Raw genomic sequence first — 22,342 nt, 5'->3', positions numbered from 1 at the left:
CTCAGGGCTCTTCCAGACAGGCCCTATATCCCAGGATCTGATCCCAGGATTCCTGTTTATCTCAGATTATCTTGCAGCACAGACTCATATAATCCAGTTTAAAGCAGAAAACCTGGGATCAGGATATAGGGCCTGTCTGGAAGGGTGCTCAACCAATTAAGTACAGTTTGTGGCAGCCACAGAAAAGAAGTTTAGGGAGTATAACTGCTTTCAAAGTAAGTACAGCGCAATTAAACAGGAAATAACACTTTCAAACCAGGAACAGAAATTTATTCCAAATTTGATTACGTTGTTGTTGTCATTCCGTTTTTTTTCTTGATTGAAGCCCCTTCTACACTGCCATTTAAAATCTAGATTATCTGATTTAAACTGGGTTATATGGCAGTGTAGACTCATATAATGCAGTTCAAAGCAAATAATGTGGATTATCTATTTGGATAATCTGGATTATATGGCAGCATAGAAGGGGCCTGAGACCCAGTCTGGATCTGCACTGCCCTATATTCCAGGATCTGCTCCCAGATTATCTTTTTATCCCCAATTATCTGGCAGTGTAGACACATCCAATTCAAAGTAGATAACCAGGGATCAGATCCTGGGATAAAGGATAGTATAAACCCCCAGTAGATAGATAGTTGCGAATGATCTTTTTTCTTCCTTCTTCTCTTACTCCTCCTTTTCCTTTTGGATGCAATTTTTTTTAAGTTGTTAATGAGGTATCTTGAAGATCTGGCATCCCGTGTTGGTGGGGTTATAGGACTGGAAAATAGAACCACATATTGGTAGTTGGAAATCATTTTTCTTCTTCCTTCCTTCTTTCTATACCAATTTTTGTGTTGCTGTTAAAATAGATACGCTGGGACTTAAATTGTGATTGCGTTTGCAATATTCTATGATAATTGGCTCCACACAACCCAGAGAGAGTTACAAACACACATGTGTAAGTGGGAGGAGGGTAGAGAAGAACAATACTGAATAATAGCCATGAACAGTAGCCCTTCTGGGTCACAACCTTGTCAGGTGGCAGTCTCAAAGAGTGTTACTAATGTTTAGATCCATTTTATTCCAGAGCTTGTGTTAGTCAATAGTTCAAAGATCACCCAAGACTAGAGATTAGACTGTAACTCAACTTTTTTTTGATGCAGGAAATTGACTGCATTGCTGTGATAGAGGTTTCTAAACATTGTTTGGATGACCATCACCATTATCTGAGCTGTAGCTTAATAGCTATCTCCACCAGGAAGTCCTTCTACTTTAATGAATCACATTATAGAATTTAATGCAATATGGCACCAGGGAATTGGGGCTTCAGATACTCCATGACTACATATCTCCACGGGATTCATTTCTGGACATACTGTTCGAAGTTAAAACTGCACATAGGATCATGGAATAGAGTTGGAAGAGACTACATGGGCCATCTAGTCCAAACCACTGTCATGCAGCAAAAGCACAATAAAAGTGCCCCCGACAGATGGCCATCCAGCCTCTTTTTAAAAGCTTCCAAAGGAGGAGCTTCCACCACACTCTGAGGCAGAGAGTTCCACTGCTGAACAGCTCTCACGGTTAAGAAGTTATTTCTAATGTTTAGGTGGAATCTCCTTTCCTGTACTTTGAACCCATTGCTCCGAGTCCTAGTCTAGGGCAGCAGAAAACAAGCTTGCTCCCTTTTACTTATGACACCCTTTCACACTGATACATAGCTATAATGTCTCCTCTCAACCTTCTCTAGTGCAAGCTAAACATACCCAGATCTTTAAGACGCTCCTCATAGGGATTCATGGTCTTCAGACCTTTGATCATTTTAGTCACTCTCCTATGGACCCCTTCCAGCTTGTCAATATCTCTCTTGAATTGTGGTGCCCAGAAGTGGACACAGTATTCCAGGTAAGGTCTAATCAAAGCAGAATAGAGAGGCACCATGATTTCCCTTGATCTAGACACTATGTTCCTTTTGATGCAGCCAAAAATCCCATTGGCTTTTTTTAGCTGTTGCATCACACTGTTGGCTCATGTTCAATTTGTTGTCTATGAAGACTCCAAGATCTTTCTCATGTACACTGTTGTTGAGCCATGCATAACCCATCCTGTATCTTTGCATTTCATCTTTTCTGCCTATGTGTAGTATCTTACATTTGTCATTGTTGAAATTCATTTTATTAATTTCAGGCATGCTCTCTAATCTGTTAAGGGTATTTTGAATTCTGATCCTGTCCTCTGGAGTATTAGCTATCCCTCCTAGTTTGGTGTCATCTGCAAACTTAATATGTATACCCTCTAAACCTTTATCTAAGTAATGAATAAAAATGTTGAACAGAACAGGGCCCAGGATTGAACCCTGAGGCACTCCACTAGTCACTTCTTTCCAGGATGAAGTGGAACCATTGGTGAGCACCCTTTGGGTTAGGTCGCTTAACCAATTACAAATCCACCTAATAGTAGCATCCCATTTGACTAGTTTGCTTGCAAGGAGGTTGTGGGGGATTTTGTTAAAGGTCTTGCTGAAATCAAAATATGCTGCATCCACAGCATTCCCTGCATCTACCAAGCTTGTAACTCTATCGAAAAAAAGAGATAGGATTAGTCTGGCATGACTTGTTTTTGAAAAATTCATGCTAACCTTTAATAAACACAGCATTCCTTTCTAAGTGATTACAGGCTGCCTCCTTAATGATCTGCTCCCTGGTATTGATGTCAGGCTGACTGGAGGGTAATTGTTTGTGTCCACTTTTTCCCTTCTTGAAGATAGGGACAACTTTCACCCTCCTCCAGTCTGCTAGGACTTCTGCTCTCCAAGAATTCTCAAAGATTATTGCCAGTGGTTCTGAAATGACTTCTGCTAGTTCCTTCAATATTCTTGGATGTAGTTCATCTGTTCTTGACAGCAAACCCTTTTGAAAAGAACTTCTGATAGAAACATACAATCGAATTGCACTGGAGGACCTAGAAAATGCCAAGAGAAAACACCTCACTTGCATTTCTAGGTCCTTCGGTGCAACTCTGTAGTCAACTTCAGGTGAAGGCTTACCATAGAATTGTGCTGGAAATGAGTTCCACAGATATGGAGATCGCATTACATTGCAAAGAGAATAAGGGAATGTCACCTTCTGTGATGACAAAGGCACACTTACATACACATACACATACATACAAGGTGGAACTTTGGTTGTGAATGGCATTAACAAGAAGTTGACTCAATGCTAAATGTAAAGACTTAATTTCCCCAGAGGTTTTGGATTCCAAGTGCCATGCCATCTTGACTATCCTCCACGGTTGTGTTTTGTCAATATCTTTATTATATGAACTGTGATATCTACAATTTTCCCACAAAAGCATTTGGAAATCTGAAGCTTTTGGTCACTTGGGCTGTATCTACACTGCCCTATATCCCAGGATCTGATCCCTGGTTATCCGCTTTGAACTGGATTATATGTCTACACTGCCAGAAAATCTGGGATGTTCAGGTAAACTGGGATTAGATCCTGGGTTATAGGGCAGTGTAGATCCAGCCTTGGAGAGAAGAATGTGGAAAAGTGTGGCCTACTTTCTGTACCTATCTGCTGCTAAAAGCTCATTGGCAGAGCCATTAAAGCTGTGGCAATGGAACCTCTTCCATAGCCGTAATGCGTCGAGGAAGCCAATAACATAAAAAAGCCAGGAGACAGAGCCTTGGTCTGTGTTGTATATTAAAGTTTATTGAATTACCGTGTAAGAATTTTGCTCTGTAATAAAGTCATCTGGGATCTAAACTGATTATTTACAGACAAAACTTCTCGTTTCATGATAAAATTCCTACTTTGCTCAGAACAGTATCTACAATAACATTATCATACTATGGAACAAAACAATACAGGCTGGTTTTTCTTGTCAAGCTTTCCAGATTAATAATAATTAATTCTCAGATCAGTTGAGAAAAAAAAAACATTTTTGAGGAACTGGAACAGAACACACAAAGAGGACAGAAACAAGGTAAAGATATACCAAGTTCCCCCAAGTTTGGAGAAGGTAAACCGTTTCCTAACACCCACCATAAACAGCTGCTTTCTCCATCATCATCGTCATTGATGAAGTTCCTGCAAGCATGTATTATGTATAATATGAAAGTCAGAACTGCCTGTTTGTTTTCTTTTGAATATAGCCACCTTTTAAAAAAATTTGTAGACTGAAGAATTGGTTGAGGATCCTTTAGACCTCCAAATATTTTGGACAACAATGCTTCCATTCCCTTATCAATGTCAAGGGATTCTAACATTCCCCAAAAGTTCCCCATTAAGCAGAATCCTGACTGAAGCTCCCATCAGAGGTAGTATTAATTTTAACTAGACACCCAAAACATGTTTTCAGCTACCAGACCAGTCTTGAAATGGGGATAACACCTACAATAGCACTGCTGAACGTGTACAAAATGGCTTCCTTTCAGCATTGGCTCAATGTCATGCCATCTTCTGTTGAGGAAGAACTTCCAGGTCAGATGTCCTAAGATGGCTCAAGCTCCATCATTTCTCATTTGAGGTGTTAACACCAGACATAAGAGGTGAGGTTGGGGGGAAAAAAACATATAAGCCTGAGAGCTTTAAGTATAGCTGCAAAATATGTGTTACCACTGTTGGCTGCAGAGCACAAGAGGCACAAGACAGGTGACATCTTAATATTGCAGGTGCGACTATTGTTGTCATGTGCCTTCAAGTCATTTCCAATTTATGGCAACCCTGAGGCGAACCTATTTTGGGGTTTTCTTGGCAAGATTTGTTCAAAGGGGGCTTTGCTTTTGCCCACTTCTGAAGCTAAGAGAGTGTGCCTTATTTCAAGTCAGCTACTGGGTTTCCATGGCCATGCAGGGATTCAAACTCTGGTCTCCAGAGTCATATTCCAATGCTCAAACCATTAGATCAGTGGTTCTCAACCTGGGGTCCCCAGATGTTTTTGGCCTACCACTCCCAGAAATACCAGCCAGTTTACCAGCTGTTAGGGTTTCTGGGAGTTGAAGGCCAAAAACATCTGGGTTCCCAGGTTGAGAACCACTGCATTAGATGATCATCTGCTGAGAACCATATGGAGTTTCTGGCCATACTAGTCTTAATGTTAACATAGACATTTCCCTAAGCACCTGAGCACATGAAAGTTACTAGGTAAAGTAAGCCAATATGATTATCAGCAATCCTCAAGTTGTAAGCCCAAGACTGTGGCTAAAAGAGAAATTGCTGGCTTAAGGCACTAGGGAAAGATTATGGCTAGGCTTGGAACCAGGAAAGTTAAAGTTTATGAATAGCTATTTTTCTTATTATTGTGCTATACCACTGCTCAATAGGCATCAGCTTTTCTACCTCTTAGGAGAGTCTTCTCCAACCAGGGCCATGCTCAATTTGTTGGACTACAACTCCTATCGCCAATGAACATCCTGACTGAGGATAGTAGGATTTGTAGTTGAACACATCCAGAGTTTATGGAAGGCTATATTTAACTTAGGCCCAAGTTAGGCATGACACAGGAAATCCACCCATGAATAGGATTTCTTTCCAATTAAAAAAAAAAAGTTATAATCCATAGATTCTGTATCCCCAGCTGCAAATATGTGAGGAAAATACAAAATGCAAATGATTTTGCCATACACTGAGCATTATGCTGATGTGTATGCAATCACATCCCCTGCTGCAGCCTCCTGTTATTTCACAGATCCTCAGGCTTTCTCTGGCACTTGTTTGAGTTATTTGCCATTTTACAATGCCATTGTATATAATGGGACTTGAACATCCATGGATTTTGGTATCCATTGGGGGTAATGGAACCAAACCCCAGTGGATCTTAAGAGACCATTTAAATAGACACTGCAGTGCTTTGGGAAAGGAAATCGCCCTAATGCCATTTACTTAATTTGAATCTTCTCACCTTAAACCTGATGTTTGCCAGACACTTGAAAATATGGATGGCACCTGTATATTTTCCCCAAAAGGGCAACAGTGACTAGAGAAGGAACTGAAAAGAGAGAAATGGCTCAGAGGGAAAAGTTTGAGCACCCTACTCTGGCACTGTAACACCTAGCTGAATAGTATGATGGCAATTTTTCCTTTTTTTTAAATCAGTCATGCAGTTCATCTCTACCTATTTTGGACATACAATCTTTTAAGTCACAGAAAACTCTTTTAACAAAAAAATACTGTAGAGTTCTGCAGCCCTCTAAGGCTTACATCTCGTTAGAGATCAGTCCAAGACAAACTTTACATCTGTTTTGTTGCCTGAGAAATGCAGCAGTGAGAAAACCTGCACCCTTTGTGTGTTTCTGTTGTGCAAAGCTTTGCAAAAAAGCTGACAATCTTATTAGATGGTTTGCAAGAAAGGATGGACACCTCCAGTGTCAAATAGTACAACCCTACAGAAATATCACTAACATCTGCAGAGGTTCTCAACCTGTGGCTCCCCTCTGGCCTTCAGCTCCCAGAAATCCTAACAGTTGGTAAAGAGGCTGGGATTTCTGAGAGTTGTAGGCCAAAACACCTGGGGACCCACAGGTTGAGGACCACTGAAACAAGAAGAAAGAAAGGAATGTTAGCAGTGCCGGTGTGAAGGTTCCTCCTGACAGGAAGGAATGTAGAACAATCCAGCAGTGTCTCACCTGGGACCTTTTCACATTATAGTTATGGCACTATGATTCCACCTTAACTGCCATGGTTGCATCCTATGGAAGTCTGGGATTTGTAGTTTGGGGGGCATTTAGATTCTCAGCCAAGGGGCTCTTGGGCCTCAACAAACTACCCTCAACAAGGGTAAAGGTTTCCCTTGACGTTAAGTTCAGTCATGTCCGCCTCTGGGATTTGGTGCTCATCTCCATTTCCAAGCCGAAGAGCTGGCGTTGTCCGTAGACATCTCCAAAATCATGTGGCCAGCATGACTGCATGAAGTGCCGTTACCTTCCCGTTGGAGCAGTACCTATTGATCTACTCACAGTTGCATGTTTTCGAACTGCTAGGTTGGCAGAAGCTGGAGCTAACAGGGGGCGCTCACCCTGCTCGCAGGATTCGAACCTGCGACTTTTCGGTTTGCAAGTTCAGCAGCTCAGCGCTTTAACACACTGCGCTATTGGGGGCTCCAACAAACTACAATCCCAGGGATTTTATAAGAAGGGGCCACGGCAGTTAAAGGGGAATCAAGCTAGGTAGTACATGAAAGGGGCCCTCATGATTTGAATTTCATTTCAGCCGCACAGTAAGATAGGATAGCCAACTTTAGCTAAAAGAAGCCCACTCAGCTTGCTCCTGTGCCGTTTACTAGCAGCTTAATGATCTATAGGAATCAGCAAGTGATGCTTATTGTGGCATGGATGCTCATATCAAAGCAATTCATGCTGCCTATAGATCCAGGTGCTTTTTCTTGATGGCAAAAGAAGCTGGAAAAATGAGTAGTAAAGATTTGGCAACTTCAACTATAGGCATGGCAATCATAAAGGCTGCCTTGGGAGAAAGAGAGATATTTCAATCTCAGATTACAGAAGACGTCAGGACTGCAAACAAGTGTTGTAAAAATGTAAGTCAAGTCTGGCAGCGTCATTATAGAAACGCCCCCATGGGGGACACGGGCAGGGTTGAGGAAAGTTAGTGTTTGGAGTATAACTCCCAGAATCCCCAGCCAGAATGTCTAGTGGAGATTCGAGGAACTGTCCTCCAAAGTAACTTTCTAGGCAGTTTGTTGGTGGCAGGAATTAACTTCATGAAAGTGGGGTATTGCTGGCGGAGAAGTGGTAGATCAAAAGGCAAGGGGTGTTTTAAATCATGTGCTCAAATACTCCCCCCCCCCCCCAAACTCAAGTCTGCAATGCAATCTACAAAGCAGCAGAAAACGGAGAATGCGAGGCAGTCAGAAGAAAGGAAGGCTTCTTTTTGTGCTTTCTGAGAACAGGATGGTGGAGGCAGTAGCTCTGCCTGAAGAAACAGTCGCATGTTCATGTGCTGAGGAGGGAGAACCAAGTGCCTTTGCTGGGGGTTGCAAGGACCAACTTGATGGTTTGATGGGAGTCCCAGGTGCCTTTGAATTTCAGGCCAACTCTTCCTTCCTCAGCCTGTACCTTTGAACTTGTCCTAGCCTGCTTTGAAGCCATAATTCTGGGGGGGAAAAGGAAGTGCCACCAGATACCGCAAGGGATATACCCCACGGTCAGCCTGGGGAAGTGGGTGTTCTTCCCTGCTACGTAGCCAGGGGACGGCTATTTTCTCTCATGTGGTCCCAGTTAAGGTCCTTGCCTATAACGAAATCCTCAGTAACTTCAGGCTGCAAGAGATGCAACACATCTTGCACAGCTAAATCAAGTCTCTTCCTCCCATGGCCTCCTGGCTGCTTGACTTGGCTCATCCGGAGGGAGCTCAGGTTCCGTTTACAGAAAGGTCTTCCCTAAGCAATGTTTATTATTATCACCATTACTTTTACTATTTGTAACAAGTCTGTAAAAAATAGAGAGAAAAGAGAGAGAATCCACTGGCACACTTGGCCCCTTGCGCTTGGCGTTTCCTGGTCTGCTCCTCTTTCCGCCTCAATGTGGAGCACGTGGTCCTGATTGCAGCAGGAGGTTGTCTGTCCTCCTGCTCCACTCGTCTGACTGTCCCTCTGTCCTGGGCACATCACAAGTCAGTGACTTTGTTCTCCACAGCTGCGGCAATCTGTTGCAAGCGGTATCCCAGCTGCATCTTCTGGGCCGTTGGGTCCTCCTCCAATGCCGTAATAATCTACAAGGAGATGTAGAGTTATTAGCAGGATGTGCGGGCTATTGGGGAAAGTGCAGTAAACGATAAACATATCCCAATATATGAAAATTACTACAGATTGGGTATCCTTTATCCAAAATATTTTGAATCAGAAGTGTTCTATATTTCTGATTTTTTTTCCAGATTTTGGAACACCTGTAATATACATAGTGTGCATCTAATCAATAATCTTTAGGACAGTGGATCTTGTGCTTATTGATCTCTAGATCCTCAGTCTCTCTTTTTGCCACCAGCCATCAGCTTGAACCTTCTTTTGAAGCTGGAGAGAGATTGAGGATCTGAGAGATAAACAAGTAGGAATGCTGTAGCTGCCACCTCAAAGGTTTTATATTTTGGAGTTTTTGGATTTCTGGATAAAGAAGGCTCAATTACTTGAATTACTGTCTAGAATTATGAGAATTAATGTCTTGTATTAGATAGTGGAATTACTAGACAAACCACTGGATTCTTAAGCTTAAATGTAGCTCCTCCTTAGGCCCTTTCCACACAGCTGTATAAAATCCACATTGAATTGGATTATATGGCAGTGTGAACTCAGATAATCCATTTCAAAGCAGATATTGTGGATTATCTGCCTTGATATTCTGGGTTATATGGCTGCATGGAAGGGCCCTTAGTCTCCCAAAAGATACATTGGAAAAAGAACATCCAGCAACCGCACTCACCTGGTCATAATACTTGTTGATGTACTTGTAGAGTTCATGCAGAGCCACCAAGGAATTGAGTTCACCTGAGTAATTCTGGAATTGGGAGAAAACTGCTGGTAGTTATCCTGGAAGCCAAAAACCCGCCCCTTCATGCCACAGGGCCACTCACAGGAGCTGGGGATCAAACCATAAACTAGGGAAGCAATGGAGTAAAGGAATCACGGAGACTCTTGGGGGTTGTGAGCAATGTGTGTATCTAGTGACAACCAATGAGTTTGAGAGTATTACTCTTTTGGAGTACAATTTCCAGAATTCTCTAGTCTGCATGCTACTATGGCCATACTGCCTGAGAGATTCTAGGAATTGTCCAAAAAATAACATTTCCATGTTTTGGATGCATGTACATTACAAATTGCTTTTCTCCTGGTGATATGGTTAGTTCATTGAACACAGTACTATTTGCTTATCAGTGTCTCGACTAGAGATCTTTCCCATAGCAGATGCTATGGACTGAAGCTGGAATCATCAGTGTACAAACTGAAACTAATGTTTGTTTGTTAATATATATGTGTCTGTCTATCCATCTATCTATGTTTGTATGTATTTTCCAAGATGGCTCCAACATACAGAGAGCCCTGTGACTCCTACTGATGATGGATCTGGACACAGACCCACCATGGCCAACGGAAAATCCCGGAGGGATTTGGGGAAATTGACCCGGGATGTTGGGAGCTGTAGTTCACCCACAATCAGAGCACACTGAAGATGGATCTGGACCCAACTTGGCACACATTCCCAACATGACTAACTTTAAGTACTGGGGCCAATAACAGATGATGATTTTGGATTGAAGTGCCATTATGTCGCCCTTGGCTACTGGCTACACTTTTATTGTGTGATGTTGTGATTTTATAGTTCTGATGTATTAATTTGTTGTAATTGGAATGTATTTTATGTTGTTGTGTTTCATTGTATATTGCTGGGCTTGGGCCCCATGTAAGCTGCCCCGAGTCCCCTTGGGGAGATGGGGCGGAATACAAGAATAAAGTTGTTGTTGTTGTTGTTGTATTATTATTATTATTATTATTATTATTATTATTATTATTATTATTATTATTATTATTAGAAACACAACAAGATGAGTCCACAGCAGACACTCTACTGGCTGTTGTATTGGATCACAAGTCGGGCACTTCCCAAGTGTCTAGGACTGTATTATTATTATTATATTGTATGACACAGCAAACAAGATAGACATGCTGGATTTCATATCACAAAATCACAAGTCGAACACTTCCCAAGTATCTAGGACTGTGTGATGTATTTTCGGATGATGCGTGCAGATCCCAGTAGGGTGGCCTTTTGCAGTTGGCAGATCGTAATTTTGTCAATGTCTATTGTTTCCAAATGCCGGCTGAGATCTTTTGGCACGGCACCCAGTGTGCCCATCACCACCGGGACCACCTACACTGGTTTCTGCCAGAGTCTTTGAAGTTCAATTATTATTATTATTATTATTATTATTATTATTATTATTATTATTATTATTATTATTATTACTACTACTACTACTACTACTACTTTACCCACATCCTTATGCATTTCCTAATGAAATCATTCATAAAACTCAAAATCCAACAATGACTACTTCTAATATTTATCCTTACAAAATCCCTAACCCAGGTATTGATAGGCACCTAAGCTAGTCCTACAATAGAGAGGAAGGTGGTAGGGCAATCCAGTGCTGATATTGCTTCTGGCATTACTACAAGTACTATGTGCCAGGATTCTTTGACATTTCAGAATTATAGCACTATGATAGCACTTTAATTGCCATGATGTATCCTGTCAACTCAGAATGGTTAACTTTGTGAGGCACTAATTTTTAAATACCCTTTCAGTACAACTCCCAGAATTCCTTGGATGGAAATGTGACAATTCAAGTAGAAACATAGTGTTATCATTGTGTAATGTGCAAGAGTCTCCGATCTAACAGCTCTAATGTTAGCATCAAAACAAAACAAAAGCAAACTGTAAACCTCTTGACTCAGGTTCAAATAAAAGGATAAGTCAGCAATGTAACTAGGAGGTCACTTACTCGCGATAGCTCAGCCAGAGCAGAATTCATCTCCTGGTCACTGGCAGAGATGGTTTGACGGATATCTGCATAGTACCTGCAGAATGGAAATGGTTATTGTTTATTTCTCCACCCAACTTTCTACCTTTCTCCCTATGTTGAGGCATCTAGCTTGCCCTCTCATCTTACCTTTCCACCATCTGCTTGTAGCGTGGAATGTCACGGGCGTAGAGCAACTTGTTAATGGGAGAGTCCTGAAACAGAGTTTTTTTTGTGTGTGTCAGGAACAACTTGAGAAACTGCAAGTCACTTATGGTGTGAGAGAATTGGCCATCTCCAAGGACGTTGTCCAGGGGATGGCCAGATGTTTTAGGTTTTTACCATCCTTGTGGGAGGCTTCTCTCATGCCCTCGCAAGGGGAGCTGAGCTGACAAGAGGGAGCTCGCCCACTCTCCCCGGATTCCAACTGCTGACCTGTCAGTCAGGAGTCCTGCTGGCACAAGGGTTTAACCCACTGCACCACTGTGGGCTCCGGAAGAGAGATAATGGGAGCAAAAACATTATTGACCATGCCCAGAAATGTTAAATAGCTGGAGGTGGGACTGGAGGACATAAAGGAGAGGAACTGTTGTAGAAGGTTACACATGTCTCATTGCTTAAAACTGGGTGGGCAACATATGAGCTCAAAGCATGTTTGCAGATTCAGTGTCATCCTATCCCACTTACATTGGTGGAGGGGGTTGTGTAGCATGACAAGGGCACTCAGCTGGTTTCCATGACTGAAGAAGAATTCAAATCCTGGTCTACAGAATGATAGTCAGTGCTCAAACCATTACGCCATGCTGGCTCCCTGAAGTCACCTATCACTTCCTAATACAAGAATTTAGCCTACCTCTAAATTCAAAGGAACTGTCTAGGAACGGGCTATAGATTTCAGAGATGATGCTATATGAGAATTATCCAGATAGGTTTGTCTGCTTGAGGTTTAACTAGGAAAAATAAATGTCTAATGTGTTGTTGAAGGCTTTAATGGCTGTAATCACTGGGTTGCTGTGAGTTTCCCGGGCTGTATGGTCATGTTCCAGAAGCATTCTCTTCTGACATTTCACTCACATCTATGGCAGGCATCTCCAGAGAGTGTGAGGTCTGTTGGAAACTAGGCAAGTGGGGTTTATATATCTATGGAATGTTCGGTATACTTTTCCAGCTGCTTTAAAAATTTTCCAGTTTAACTCTAAAAACAGGACAGTAAATAAACAACAACGCTCAGAAAACAGAGGAATTCCAGACAAGAAACTATCAAGGCCAGTTAACACCTCCCAACAAAGGATTCCCCCAAGCAGGAAGCAGCCGGGCTTTGAAGCTGCAAGGCTTTTCAATGCTAATCCAGCTGGCCAATTGCATCATTCACACTTGTCTCAAACAGCAAGAGTTTTTTCTCCCACCTTGGACATTATTCCACAGATATATAAACCCCACTTGCCTAGTTTCCAACAGACCTTACAACCTCTGAGGATACCTGCCATAGATGTGGGTGAAACGTCAGGAGAGAATGCTTCTGGAACATGGCCATATAGCCTGGAAAACTCACAGCAATCCAGACGCAGCTCATAACGTCAATTGGGAGTTCACAAAGCTTATAGTAGAAATTTATTTTTTCCCTGTCGTGACTCGATTTATTTACATTTTTACTTGAGTTTTACTATAGTCAAATCTCTCTACTCTAAATATTGTTTTACTCCAAATGTCAGTTTTGGGGGCAAAAAGGTGTGGCTATGTGGAATATACAAAACTAAAAGAACTTATGACTTGTTGTAGTTGTTAACATGTGTCTTCAATTTGTTTCTGACTCATGGAGATCATGGGCAAATCTATTGTGGGCGTTTCTCAGCAAAATTTCTTCAGAAGGAGTTTGCCATTCCCTGAGGATGTGGTCCAATACTTACCCGGCCCAGCTTGTGGTCAGCAAGGGTGCAGGAATCCATGAAGGTTTGAGCAATGACCAACAGCACAGCATCTACGTTATCTGATGTCTGCACATCAAAGACGAACTGTGGGTTCTTGATGATGTTGATCCAGAACCTCAGAGGCAGGCTGTGGAGAGAAGAACAGCTCAGTTAGCCATATCTTGGAGTGCTTTAGCTTTAGCATGGGAGCGGGTGGGACCACAAGGTCCTTGGGATGATCCCGTCCAACTCTATGAAGCAGTGGACAACATGATCTGCGTGTGAAATGTTTTGGCAGCAGGAGCTAAATTAGGAATTTCTGATGCATTAAGGTGAAGGAGATGTAACACTATAAGTGTCAGCAGAAAACACATTAAAAGATATGTGTATGTTGGTTCTTAGATTGTTTCATGTGAATCTGCAAAATCTGTGTCACCACCAATATATTAAAATACTTTGAGCAGGTGATATTCACTAATCTTCAGTTCTCTTACCACCGGGAGCTGCGGTGGCACAATGGGTTAATCCCTTGTGTCAGCTGAACTGCTGACCTGAAGGTTGGGTTGCTAACCTGAAGGTTGCCAGTTCGAATCTGCGAGATGGGGCGAGCTCCCATCTGTTAGCTCTAGCTTGCGGGAACATGAGAGAAACTTCCCAGCAGGATGGTATCACATCTGGCCATCCCCTGGGCAACATCTCTGTAGGCAGCCAATTCTCTCACACCAGAAGCGACTTGTAGTATGTTCTCAAGTCGCTTCTGACACAATTTAAAAAGTTATCTTATCAAGAAAATAAGGATAACAAGCACCTTGCCCATATTGCTGATGTGAACAGGCAGTTAAAACAAGAAGGGCTGCTGTTGATCTTTTGCCTCAATATTTTCTGCAGCAGGCAACATCAGTGAGATACTCTGCTTTTGGGAAAACACTAAGGACAGAAGCTGTGACCACATACCTGTTTGTCTTCCAGATATGGATGGTTTCTGGGTCTGTGATCCCATGACTCAATGCCCGCTCATCCAGCAGGTCAAAGAAATACTTCACAGCCAGTGGGACGGGACGGCTGGTACTCAGGATCACTTGGAACAAGTCATCCACAAACTTTTGAAGAGTTCCCTGCAGGAAAAGGTCAGACCAGGAATTTTAGGCCAGAAACAACAACAGATTTTAGAAACATATAGTGATTTTGGAGGGCTACAAGCCTTCCTTGGGATGCACCTTGTCCACAGGGATTGCAAATACTGCAAGTTTCATTTTCATGAGAAAACCATGTTGGATCGTAACAAGTTGCCAAAACTAACACCGCAAATGTATGCATTTTTATGGAGGAGTATATCTATTTGCCAAAGAATTTCTTCTCAGGACAGTGTGTGAAGAAATGAAACCTGAAGAGCGAGGGAAGGAAGGAAAAAACAACAGAATTTGAGGGGCTCTTCTTTACCTTCATGGAGAGGAGGCGGGTTAGATAGATCTCTGGGATGGCCTTGGCTCTCTCCCGCTCACGAAGACTCCCTCGCCGATGTTTTGGCAGCTCAGGCTCCTCCGTAGGCTTCACCAGGTGCCAAAGCTTCATCCCACCTTCGTCAGCATCTTCCAACATTGGAGTCTCTAAATCACAGAAGACCAAAAAGTTGAATCACTGTTTAAGTTTGTTATCACTGAGAGCATTTTGTTATGCCATTTACAATAGATAATACCCCTCCTCCAAAGAGCCTCTTATGTACAGTATATGGCAATTCTACCTATCTTTTTTTGATTTCTTTATAAATACTTCTTTATAAATTTCTTTGTACATTCAGGATGGTTAACAACTAAAATGAATGATGAAATGCAGGTAGAGTATTGCCCCCACCCTGGTAGCATTTAGAAAGAGCTTGAAAACCTGGCTCTTCACTCATGCCTTTGGATAAAGATTGCTCTTCCCCATAATAATCCTGTATCCGTGACCATTTTTGTAACCGTTTGCACTTTTTACCTTTGTCAACTTGATATAGACACAGGGTCTACTCCCATCCCAATTTGCATTTCCAAGAATTTGCAGCACTTTATCAGTCACCTCGTGTTTACAATATTTATATGGTGCACTTTACCCAGTCTACATTTACAACCTCTCCGTTTTAATCCATGTTTTTATTAGTTTTTGTCATTTGTTTTTATTGGGTAATGTTTAAATTTTTATAATTGTGCATGTCTCTTGTCTACTGTTGTGTTTTATATTGCTATTGTTTTTATTCAAGCTTGGCCCCATGTAAGCCGCCCTGAGTCCCCTTTGGGGAGATAGAGGTGGGGTATAAAAATAAAGTTGTTGTTGTTGTTATTATTATTATTATTATTATTATTATTATTATTATTATTATTATTATTTTATTGTATGACACAGCAAAAAAGATAGATATGCTGGATTTCGTATCACAAAATCACAAGTCGAACACTTCCCAAGTGTCTAGGACTGTGTGATGTATTTTCGGATGATGCGCGCAGATCCCAGTAGGGTGGCTTTTTGCAGTTGGCAGATCGTAATTTTGTCAATGTCTATTATTATTATTATTATTATTATTATTATTATTATTATTATTATTATTATTATTATTATTATACAGAATGCTTGGAACCAGAAATGTTTTGAATTCTGATTTCCCCCCCAGATTTTGGAATACCTGTAATTGCACCTATCTACACAATGAGATATCTTGGAGATGGGACCCAACTATAACCATGAAATTAATTTATCTTTCACATTCATTTTCTAAACATAGCCTGGAGGTGATTTTATACATTTTTTATAAATACTTTTGTGTACGGAACAGGTTTTGTGTCCACTAAACCATCCTGAAAACAAAGGCATCACTATTTTAGCCCACATGAGGAGAATTTTAGATGTGAGAGTATTTTGGATTTTGGAATAAGGGATGCTGAACCTGTGCAGTAAAATTTCTTAAGCAATGGGAATATAATAAAGCAGGCAGACATAGTAGATAAATAATTGAAAAACAACTTCCTAAATGAGAAAGTCTTCACCCTACAGTCAAATGCTATGACTGTAAAGGATCCAATTTTGTGTGTGGAATTTATTCTCATAATAATTCTGTGAAATGACTAGGGAGCAAAGGGAGACTGACTGGCCCAAGGCCACCAGGGAGCTTAATAGGAGAGAGCGGATACAAACCTAAGACTCAACAGATCTAGCCCAATATGTTTAACCACTATACCAAACGGCTCCTTTCAGTGAATGCCACCTGTTTCCTTTCCTTTTTCTCCACTTGCCATTTCAGTCCCAGTTTTATTTAATTAAGAGTTTACATTATTTCAGGGCATTTCTATGCTGCTTATTCATTCTTAAAGCAGTTTATAATGCAAACATTAATGCAAAAGCAATAGCTAAAAATAATAAATAAAAAAAACATTCCACAGCATTAAAACAATTCATTAAAAATAAAGGGAAACTGATAACGGCACCAAGATAATAGGGAATGTTTCTTTATTTTTACAAGGGTTTGGGGTGCCTTACTCTCTCCAGGGATGTAATCCTGATTCTCCCTGGGAAGGTGCTTGGTCATACGAGGAACAAGGGCAACCGTGGCTCCATCAGGCACCTAAATAAAAAGCTTTAGGTTAAAGAGGATCCTGCATTTAAATTACAAGTATTCTATTGTATTACAGTCAGTTATTTGAAAAGCATTGTGGTCAGACCTCATCAGGAATACTGTGTCCAGTTATGGGCACCATACTTGAAGAAGGATATTGAAAGGCTGGATTGCACTCAGAGAGGAATGACCAAGACAATCAAAGGTGTGGAAACCAAGTCCTATGAGGAATGACCAAGGGAGCTGGAAGTGTTTAGCTTGAGGAAGATAAGACTGAAAGGTCTTTAAATACCTGAAATAATTTCATTCAGAAGACTGCTAAAACAACTCTTTAGCAAGTTTACATCTTTTTCAAAATCAACAACATTAAAGAAAACATACAAAAAATGAAAGATCTGTCTCAAGTTGAGACAGGAGAACAGGAGAGTACTTTACTATGTTACTGAAACATAAAAAATGAGACAAAGATACACATAATATAATCTGAACTGGGAAACACATAGGAACCAAGACCTAGGGATGGAAGTCACTTGTTTTATATGTTAAAAGTCCAAGGTTCGATTTCTGGCATTTCCAGTTAAAAGGAATGCAGAAAGGGGGATAAATGTGTGCATCCAATGCATGATTTGGCTCTACCTTTTGATTTTTTGCATAAACAAGAAACTGGGAATCAACCTCATCAGCCTGCAATAAGACTGCAGACTTCCTATGTGGGTTTGCATGTGATGCAGATGTGTGTATTCTCATAGATTTCTGATTCAGAAAGACTAGAGGGTGATCTGGTCCAACCTCACGCCACAAAACAGGACCTTTCTTTCACTGGGCCTTGCCAATCCATAATTAGCTATGAAGTGTTATATCCAAAGGGCTTCAAAAAGTTACATAAGGGGAAATGGGTAGCACATGCAAGCATTAAGACAAGCACAGAAGAGTAAACCAAATAGATAAGCAAATGAAAAATAAAATAGCAATCCCAAACAGTTTACCTTATAGTGCTGCAATGTGTTGAGACGCTTCCAATTGCCCTGAACAACTGATGTCACATCTTCATCAGAGAGGATAAGGTGCCCGGCCAGCCCTGATCTCCATTCTAATATCGTCAGACACAGGAATACAAACAAAAATAAAACACTCATAAGCATGTTTGAGACTATCACAGAACAAAGAACATTTTTTTACATCCATTAAGGAGGGCAAGAGGGCAGCTGTCCTTTTTTGCTATTATCTGCAACCTGATATTCAAAATCTTAGTGGTATCTCCCCACAGCAACCTCTTGTTGACTACCTAGGACAGATAGTACTTGGCAGCAGCTGCCTAGCAGATTGTATAAAATGGTCTCCACGTATACGAGTGGGAGAAGGACACAAAGTTTCGTAAAAAGGAGACAGGGCAGTGGGTTTCCATTAAGAAAACCGCCATTCCACAGTAAAACCTGATTTTTCCAGTACCAAGATGCCTGCTGTTCTACTCACCCAGATCAAGGGAGTCTGGGTCTGGTCGGTGGCAGTAAGGTGTCCCTTTGTAGATCTGATCAAGGATCTTCTCCTTCACCTGAGTGATTGTGTCACAGTCCAGACCCTTCACCAACACTCCTTGGGCACCCTCCGTACTTCCTACTGTGTTCCCAGATTGAGCCAAGACTGTTAATGTCTGCAAATCAAATCATAAGTCAGTCAGTCAGTCAGTCAGTCAGTCAGCCAATCAATCAAGAAGACAAGTTCCCTGAGCTGCACTCCACTTTGCTATCTTTCCTTGTAGACACATGATAATGGCTAATGATAAGCAGTGATATTATTGTGACCAAAAGGAGTATCCCAGGGCTAATAGATAAGACCTGACCCTTAGCTAATGGACTAGAACTAGATAGGAATCCTGAGTTTACTTTCATAGTACAAGGGATGGGAGAGGGGAGGGATTTGCAAAAAATAAATAAAAAATGGATGAGTAGAGCATCATTTTCTTCTGTTGTTGAAGGCTTTCATGGCCAGAATCACTATGAGTTTTCCGGGCTGTATGGCCATGTTCTAGAAGCATTCTCTCCTGACGTTTCACCCACATGAATGACAGCCATCCTCAGAGACATGCCAGCCATAGATGTGGGTGAAATGTCAGGAGAGAATGCTTCTGGAATATGGTCATACAACTCGGAAAATTCACAGCAACCCATCCTTTTCTTGTCTATCTTCTTTGAAAATACTGTCCTTCTGGGGCTGTTTTTTATTTAATGTACGTATATTACCTCCCTTTTTGAGGTGGGTTAGTGTAAAACACAAGCCTCATCTACACTGCCATACAATACACAGTTTGAATCGGCATTATATGACCATTATATGACTGCTTAAGCAGCTGAGGGGGAAAAGGAAAGGGACTGAAGCTGTTAGGAATGGTGGGAGTTGAAGTCCAAAACACCTGGAGGGCCCAAGTTTGCCCAGGCCTGGCCTAACAGGATACTGCATAATGCATTTCATTTGCATATTATGTACATTTCCAAACTATGCTACCTGGTTTTGGAAAACCTGAATATGGCAATCTAAAGGTAGAGAAAAGGAGTGGGGGGATCTGGACATATAGAGCTCTGGAAACCTTAAAATAGAGCTTTTGGCTCCTAGATGACAATGTGACTGAAAAAAATTCAGCCCGGACTTGGTGGCTGAGAGTAAGGATATGGCTGAAACGATCGGCTCAAGACCAGCCTTTTCCCAGCCATACCTGAGTAGTGCTCTCACCAGTGTGCGATATTCCAGGTCCTCTCGGAGAAGGCGGTTATCGTTCAAGGTGTACTTTGCCTTCCCGGTTACCCAGTCCACGGGCCCCTTGTCCACCTGGTGCTTGATCCCTCGGAAGAGCATATAGAGGGGCTCCCCAACAGAGTCCTAGGGGAGAAACAGAGAAGATCTCTTCACTTGTCACAAGGGAGTTCTGACATTTCTACCTGCTGTTCTAGACCATCACAATTTAACTAGTGAAAGTGTCACTTCAATGACTGACCCAGCCTGACCTAAGCTGGTTTGTACTAGTAGTACTACTGTCAAATATATAGGCACATATATTGATGAAGATGCAAGTACCAAAATGCATGTCTAGGCTAAAGTTGTGTCTCAGGTTTGAAAAGGATGAAGGCTAAAAATTGACCAATGAGTTCACTGAGTAAAAGACGAATGAGCCAGAAGTCAACTTTCAAGCATCGACACCAAAAATGTCTTGGAGTCAGCTGAGATGTCAATGGCAACAAGGAAAAATTCAAATGGGTTCCTAGGAGCCCCCAGTGGCGAAATGGGTTAAATCCTTGTGCTGGCAGGATGGCTGACCGAAAAGTCATGGGTTCAAATCTGAGCAAGGTGAGCTCCCATCTGTCAGCTCCAGCTTCCCGTGTGGGGACAAGAAAGAAACTTACCACAGGATGGTAAAACATACGGGTGTCTCCTGGGCAACATCCTTGCAGACAGCCAATTCTCTCACACCAGAAGTGACTTGCAGTTTCCAAGTCACTCCTGACATGAAAAAATAAGGGTTCCTATTTCACATATATGTGAAGAATATATGTTCCTCATGTGACAGTTTCTCTTGCTACTCTTATTCTATTAAATTCTTTCGAAATGTATTGCACTTTACTGAGACTACATCAAATAAATCTAACCACTGCCCTCACTGCTTGATGAAGTGAAGAGGACTCAGGCATTACAGGACTCAGGCATTATCTTCTCCCCACAGAAAATTGGGTGACTATCTTACCCTTACAAATGCATAGAGGCAGATGGACATCCAATTGGTCAACAACTTCTCAACCACTGTTTCTGTCCTAAAAAGAAATATAGGTTTGTTATTATCTTGTCTTTTCTTACAGGGTATATTCAGCTTTCCTTGTTACTCAGTCCAATCACCAGGCAATTTATTTAGTAATTTATTGGATGCATTTAAACCCCACATTTCTTCCAGTGAGCTCTAGGGGGCATGCATTGGTCTTCCCTCTCCTTATTTTTACACCACCGATAGCCAAAAATTCGAATTAAAACCACACTGCCTAAAGTAACAAGTGAAATCATAGATTTAAAACCACTAAAAGCAATTGATGTTTTTTCTGAACAGATCATTCTCAGCTCTTACAGATGAAGGTCTATAATGCAGTGCTAGATGATGATGATTATTTGTGTTGAGGAAGAGAACAACAGATTAATATAACAGCAACAACTAGACACATTGTTGTTGTATTTTAAACAAAAAATCCAAAATCAGTTAAAAGAGCATAACATCCGTTTTAAAAAGCAGAGATATTAAAAACAGTGGTGCATGGTGCCTATAGCAGGCAAAGAATGGGAAAGGTTGCAGCTTTCCTGCTTGTGATTCTTCCAGAAGCACCTGGATAGTCTCTGATGTAAAAAGAGTAACAAACTAGATAGCTCTTGTGATTTCATACTAAGTTCACCCATGTTCATTACATATTCCTGGATATGTGTAAACCAACGATTTAGTTTGAGCTGAAGATGACAGGCAGGCTGGATGAGCCCAAAGTCCAAGGATCCTACAGTGGCTAATCTAATTTCTCTTGAGAAGCCCCCCAAAAAGACACTTGGGTTCCCCAACAATGGAGTTTTGGAAGCACATTCATCTCTAATCATGGTGATAGGTAAAGGTAAAGGTTTCCCCTGATGTTAAGTCCAGTCATGTCTGACTCTGGGGGTTGGTGTTCATCTCCATTTCTAAGCCGAAGAGCCGGCGTTGTCCGTAGACATCTCCAAGGTCATGTGGCCACTGGCATGACTGCATGGAGCGCCGTTACCTTCCCGCCTATTGATCTACTCACATTTGCATGTTTTCGAACTGCTAGGTTGGCAGGAGCTCGGGCTAACAGCGGGTGCTCATACGGCTCCCGGGATTTGAACCTGGGACCTTTTGGTCCGCAAGTTCAGCAGCTCAATGCTTTAACACACATCGCCACCGGGGCCTTCAATCATGGGGATAGCAGGGAGCATATAACTATTACACCCATTCCTGTTGGGGTGTTGCTACCCTGCAAAAGTGGAAGAACCGCAAATATCTTTGCGGGAATGGTGCACTTTGCAATCCAAGAAGTGGAATGGGCATTTACATGCTGTGCTACTTCACTTAGCCTGTGGATCCTAGTTCCTTTTCCTCTTCCCGCATGGCACCAGTGTCTGCTTTGCCTGGGCAAAGGAAGGTAGATTTTGAGGAGGAACAGAAACATGCAAGAATGGGAAAAAGGAGGAGCAACTGACCCTGTGTGTGCCCACAATATCCTTTACCCTGGGGCCGGGCTGTGGCGCAGCTGTTGAGCAGCTGCCTTAAATCACTCTGACCATGAGGTCATGAGTTCGAGGCC

At 41.7% G+C, this 22,342-nt stretch overlaps 1 protein-coding gene across 2 annotated transcripts in view; it reads right to left on the bottom strand.

Annotated features, from left to right (window-relative positions):
- Positions 1-3,673: 3,673 nt before the first annotated feature.
- plxnb1 (plexin B1) overlaps positions 3,674-22,342 on the bottom strand; it is a 239,710-nt gene continuing 221,041 nt past the window's right edge. For both annotated transcript variants that reach the window (XM_062969628.1, XM_008105539.3), the window contains exons 28-39: positions 20,737-20,803; positions 19,731-19,877; positions 18,477-18,654; positions 17,990-18,093; positions 16,928-17,012; positions 14,861-15,027; positions 14,375-14,535; positions 13,421-13,568; positions 11,664-11,728; positions 11,496-11,571; positions 9,416-9,490; positions 3,674-8,711 (exon numbers count right to left, since the gene is read on the bottom strand). In XM_062969628.1, the coding sequence (XP_062825698.1) occupies positions 8,607-8,711; positions 9,416-9,490; positions 11,496-11,571; positions 11,664-11,728; positions 13,421-13,568; positions 14,375-14,535; positions 14,861-15,027; positions 16,928-17,012; positions 17,990-18,093; positions 18,477-18,654; positions 19,731-19,877; positions 20,737-20,803 (1,378 nt within the window). In that variant the 3' untranslated portion in view covers positions 3,674-8,606. The remainder of the gene's footprint in view (positions 8,712-9,415; positions 9,491-11,495; positions 11,572-11,663; positions 11,729-13,420; positions 13,569-14,374; positions 14,536-14,860; positions 15,028-16,927; positions 17,013-17,989; positions 18,094-18,476; positions 18,655-19,730; positions 19,878-20,736; positions 20,804-22,342) is intronic.

The sequence above is a fragment of the Anolis carolinensis genome, chromosome 2 (genome assembly GCF_035594765.1).
Source record: "Anolis carolinensis isolate JA03-04 chromosome 2, rAnoCar3.1.pri, whole genome shotgun sequence".
Classification (NCBI taxonomy): domain Eukaryota; kingdom Metazoa; phylum Chordata; class Lepidosauria; order Squamata; family Dactyloidae; genus Anolis; species Anolis carolinensis.
Note: the sequence above shows the minus strand (reverse complement) of the source record. Positions and strands in the feature narration are given on the sequence as shown.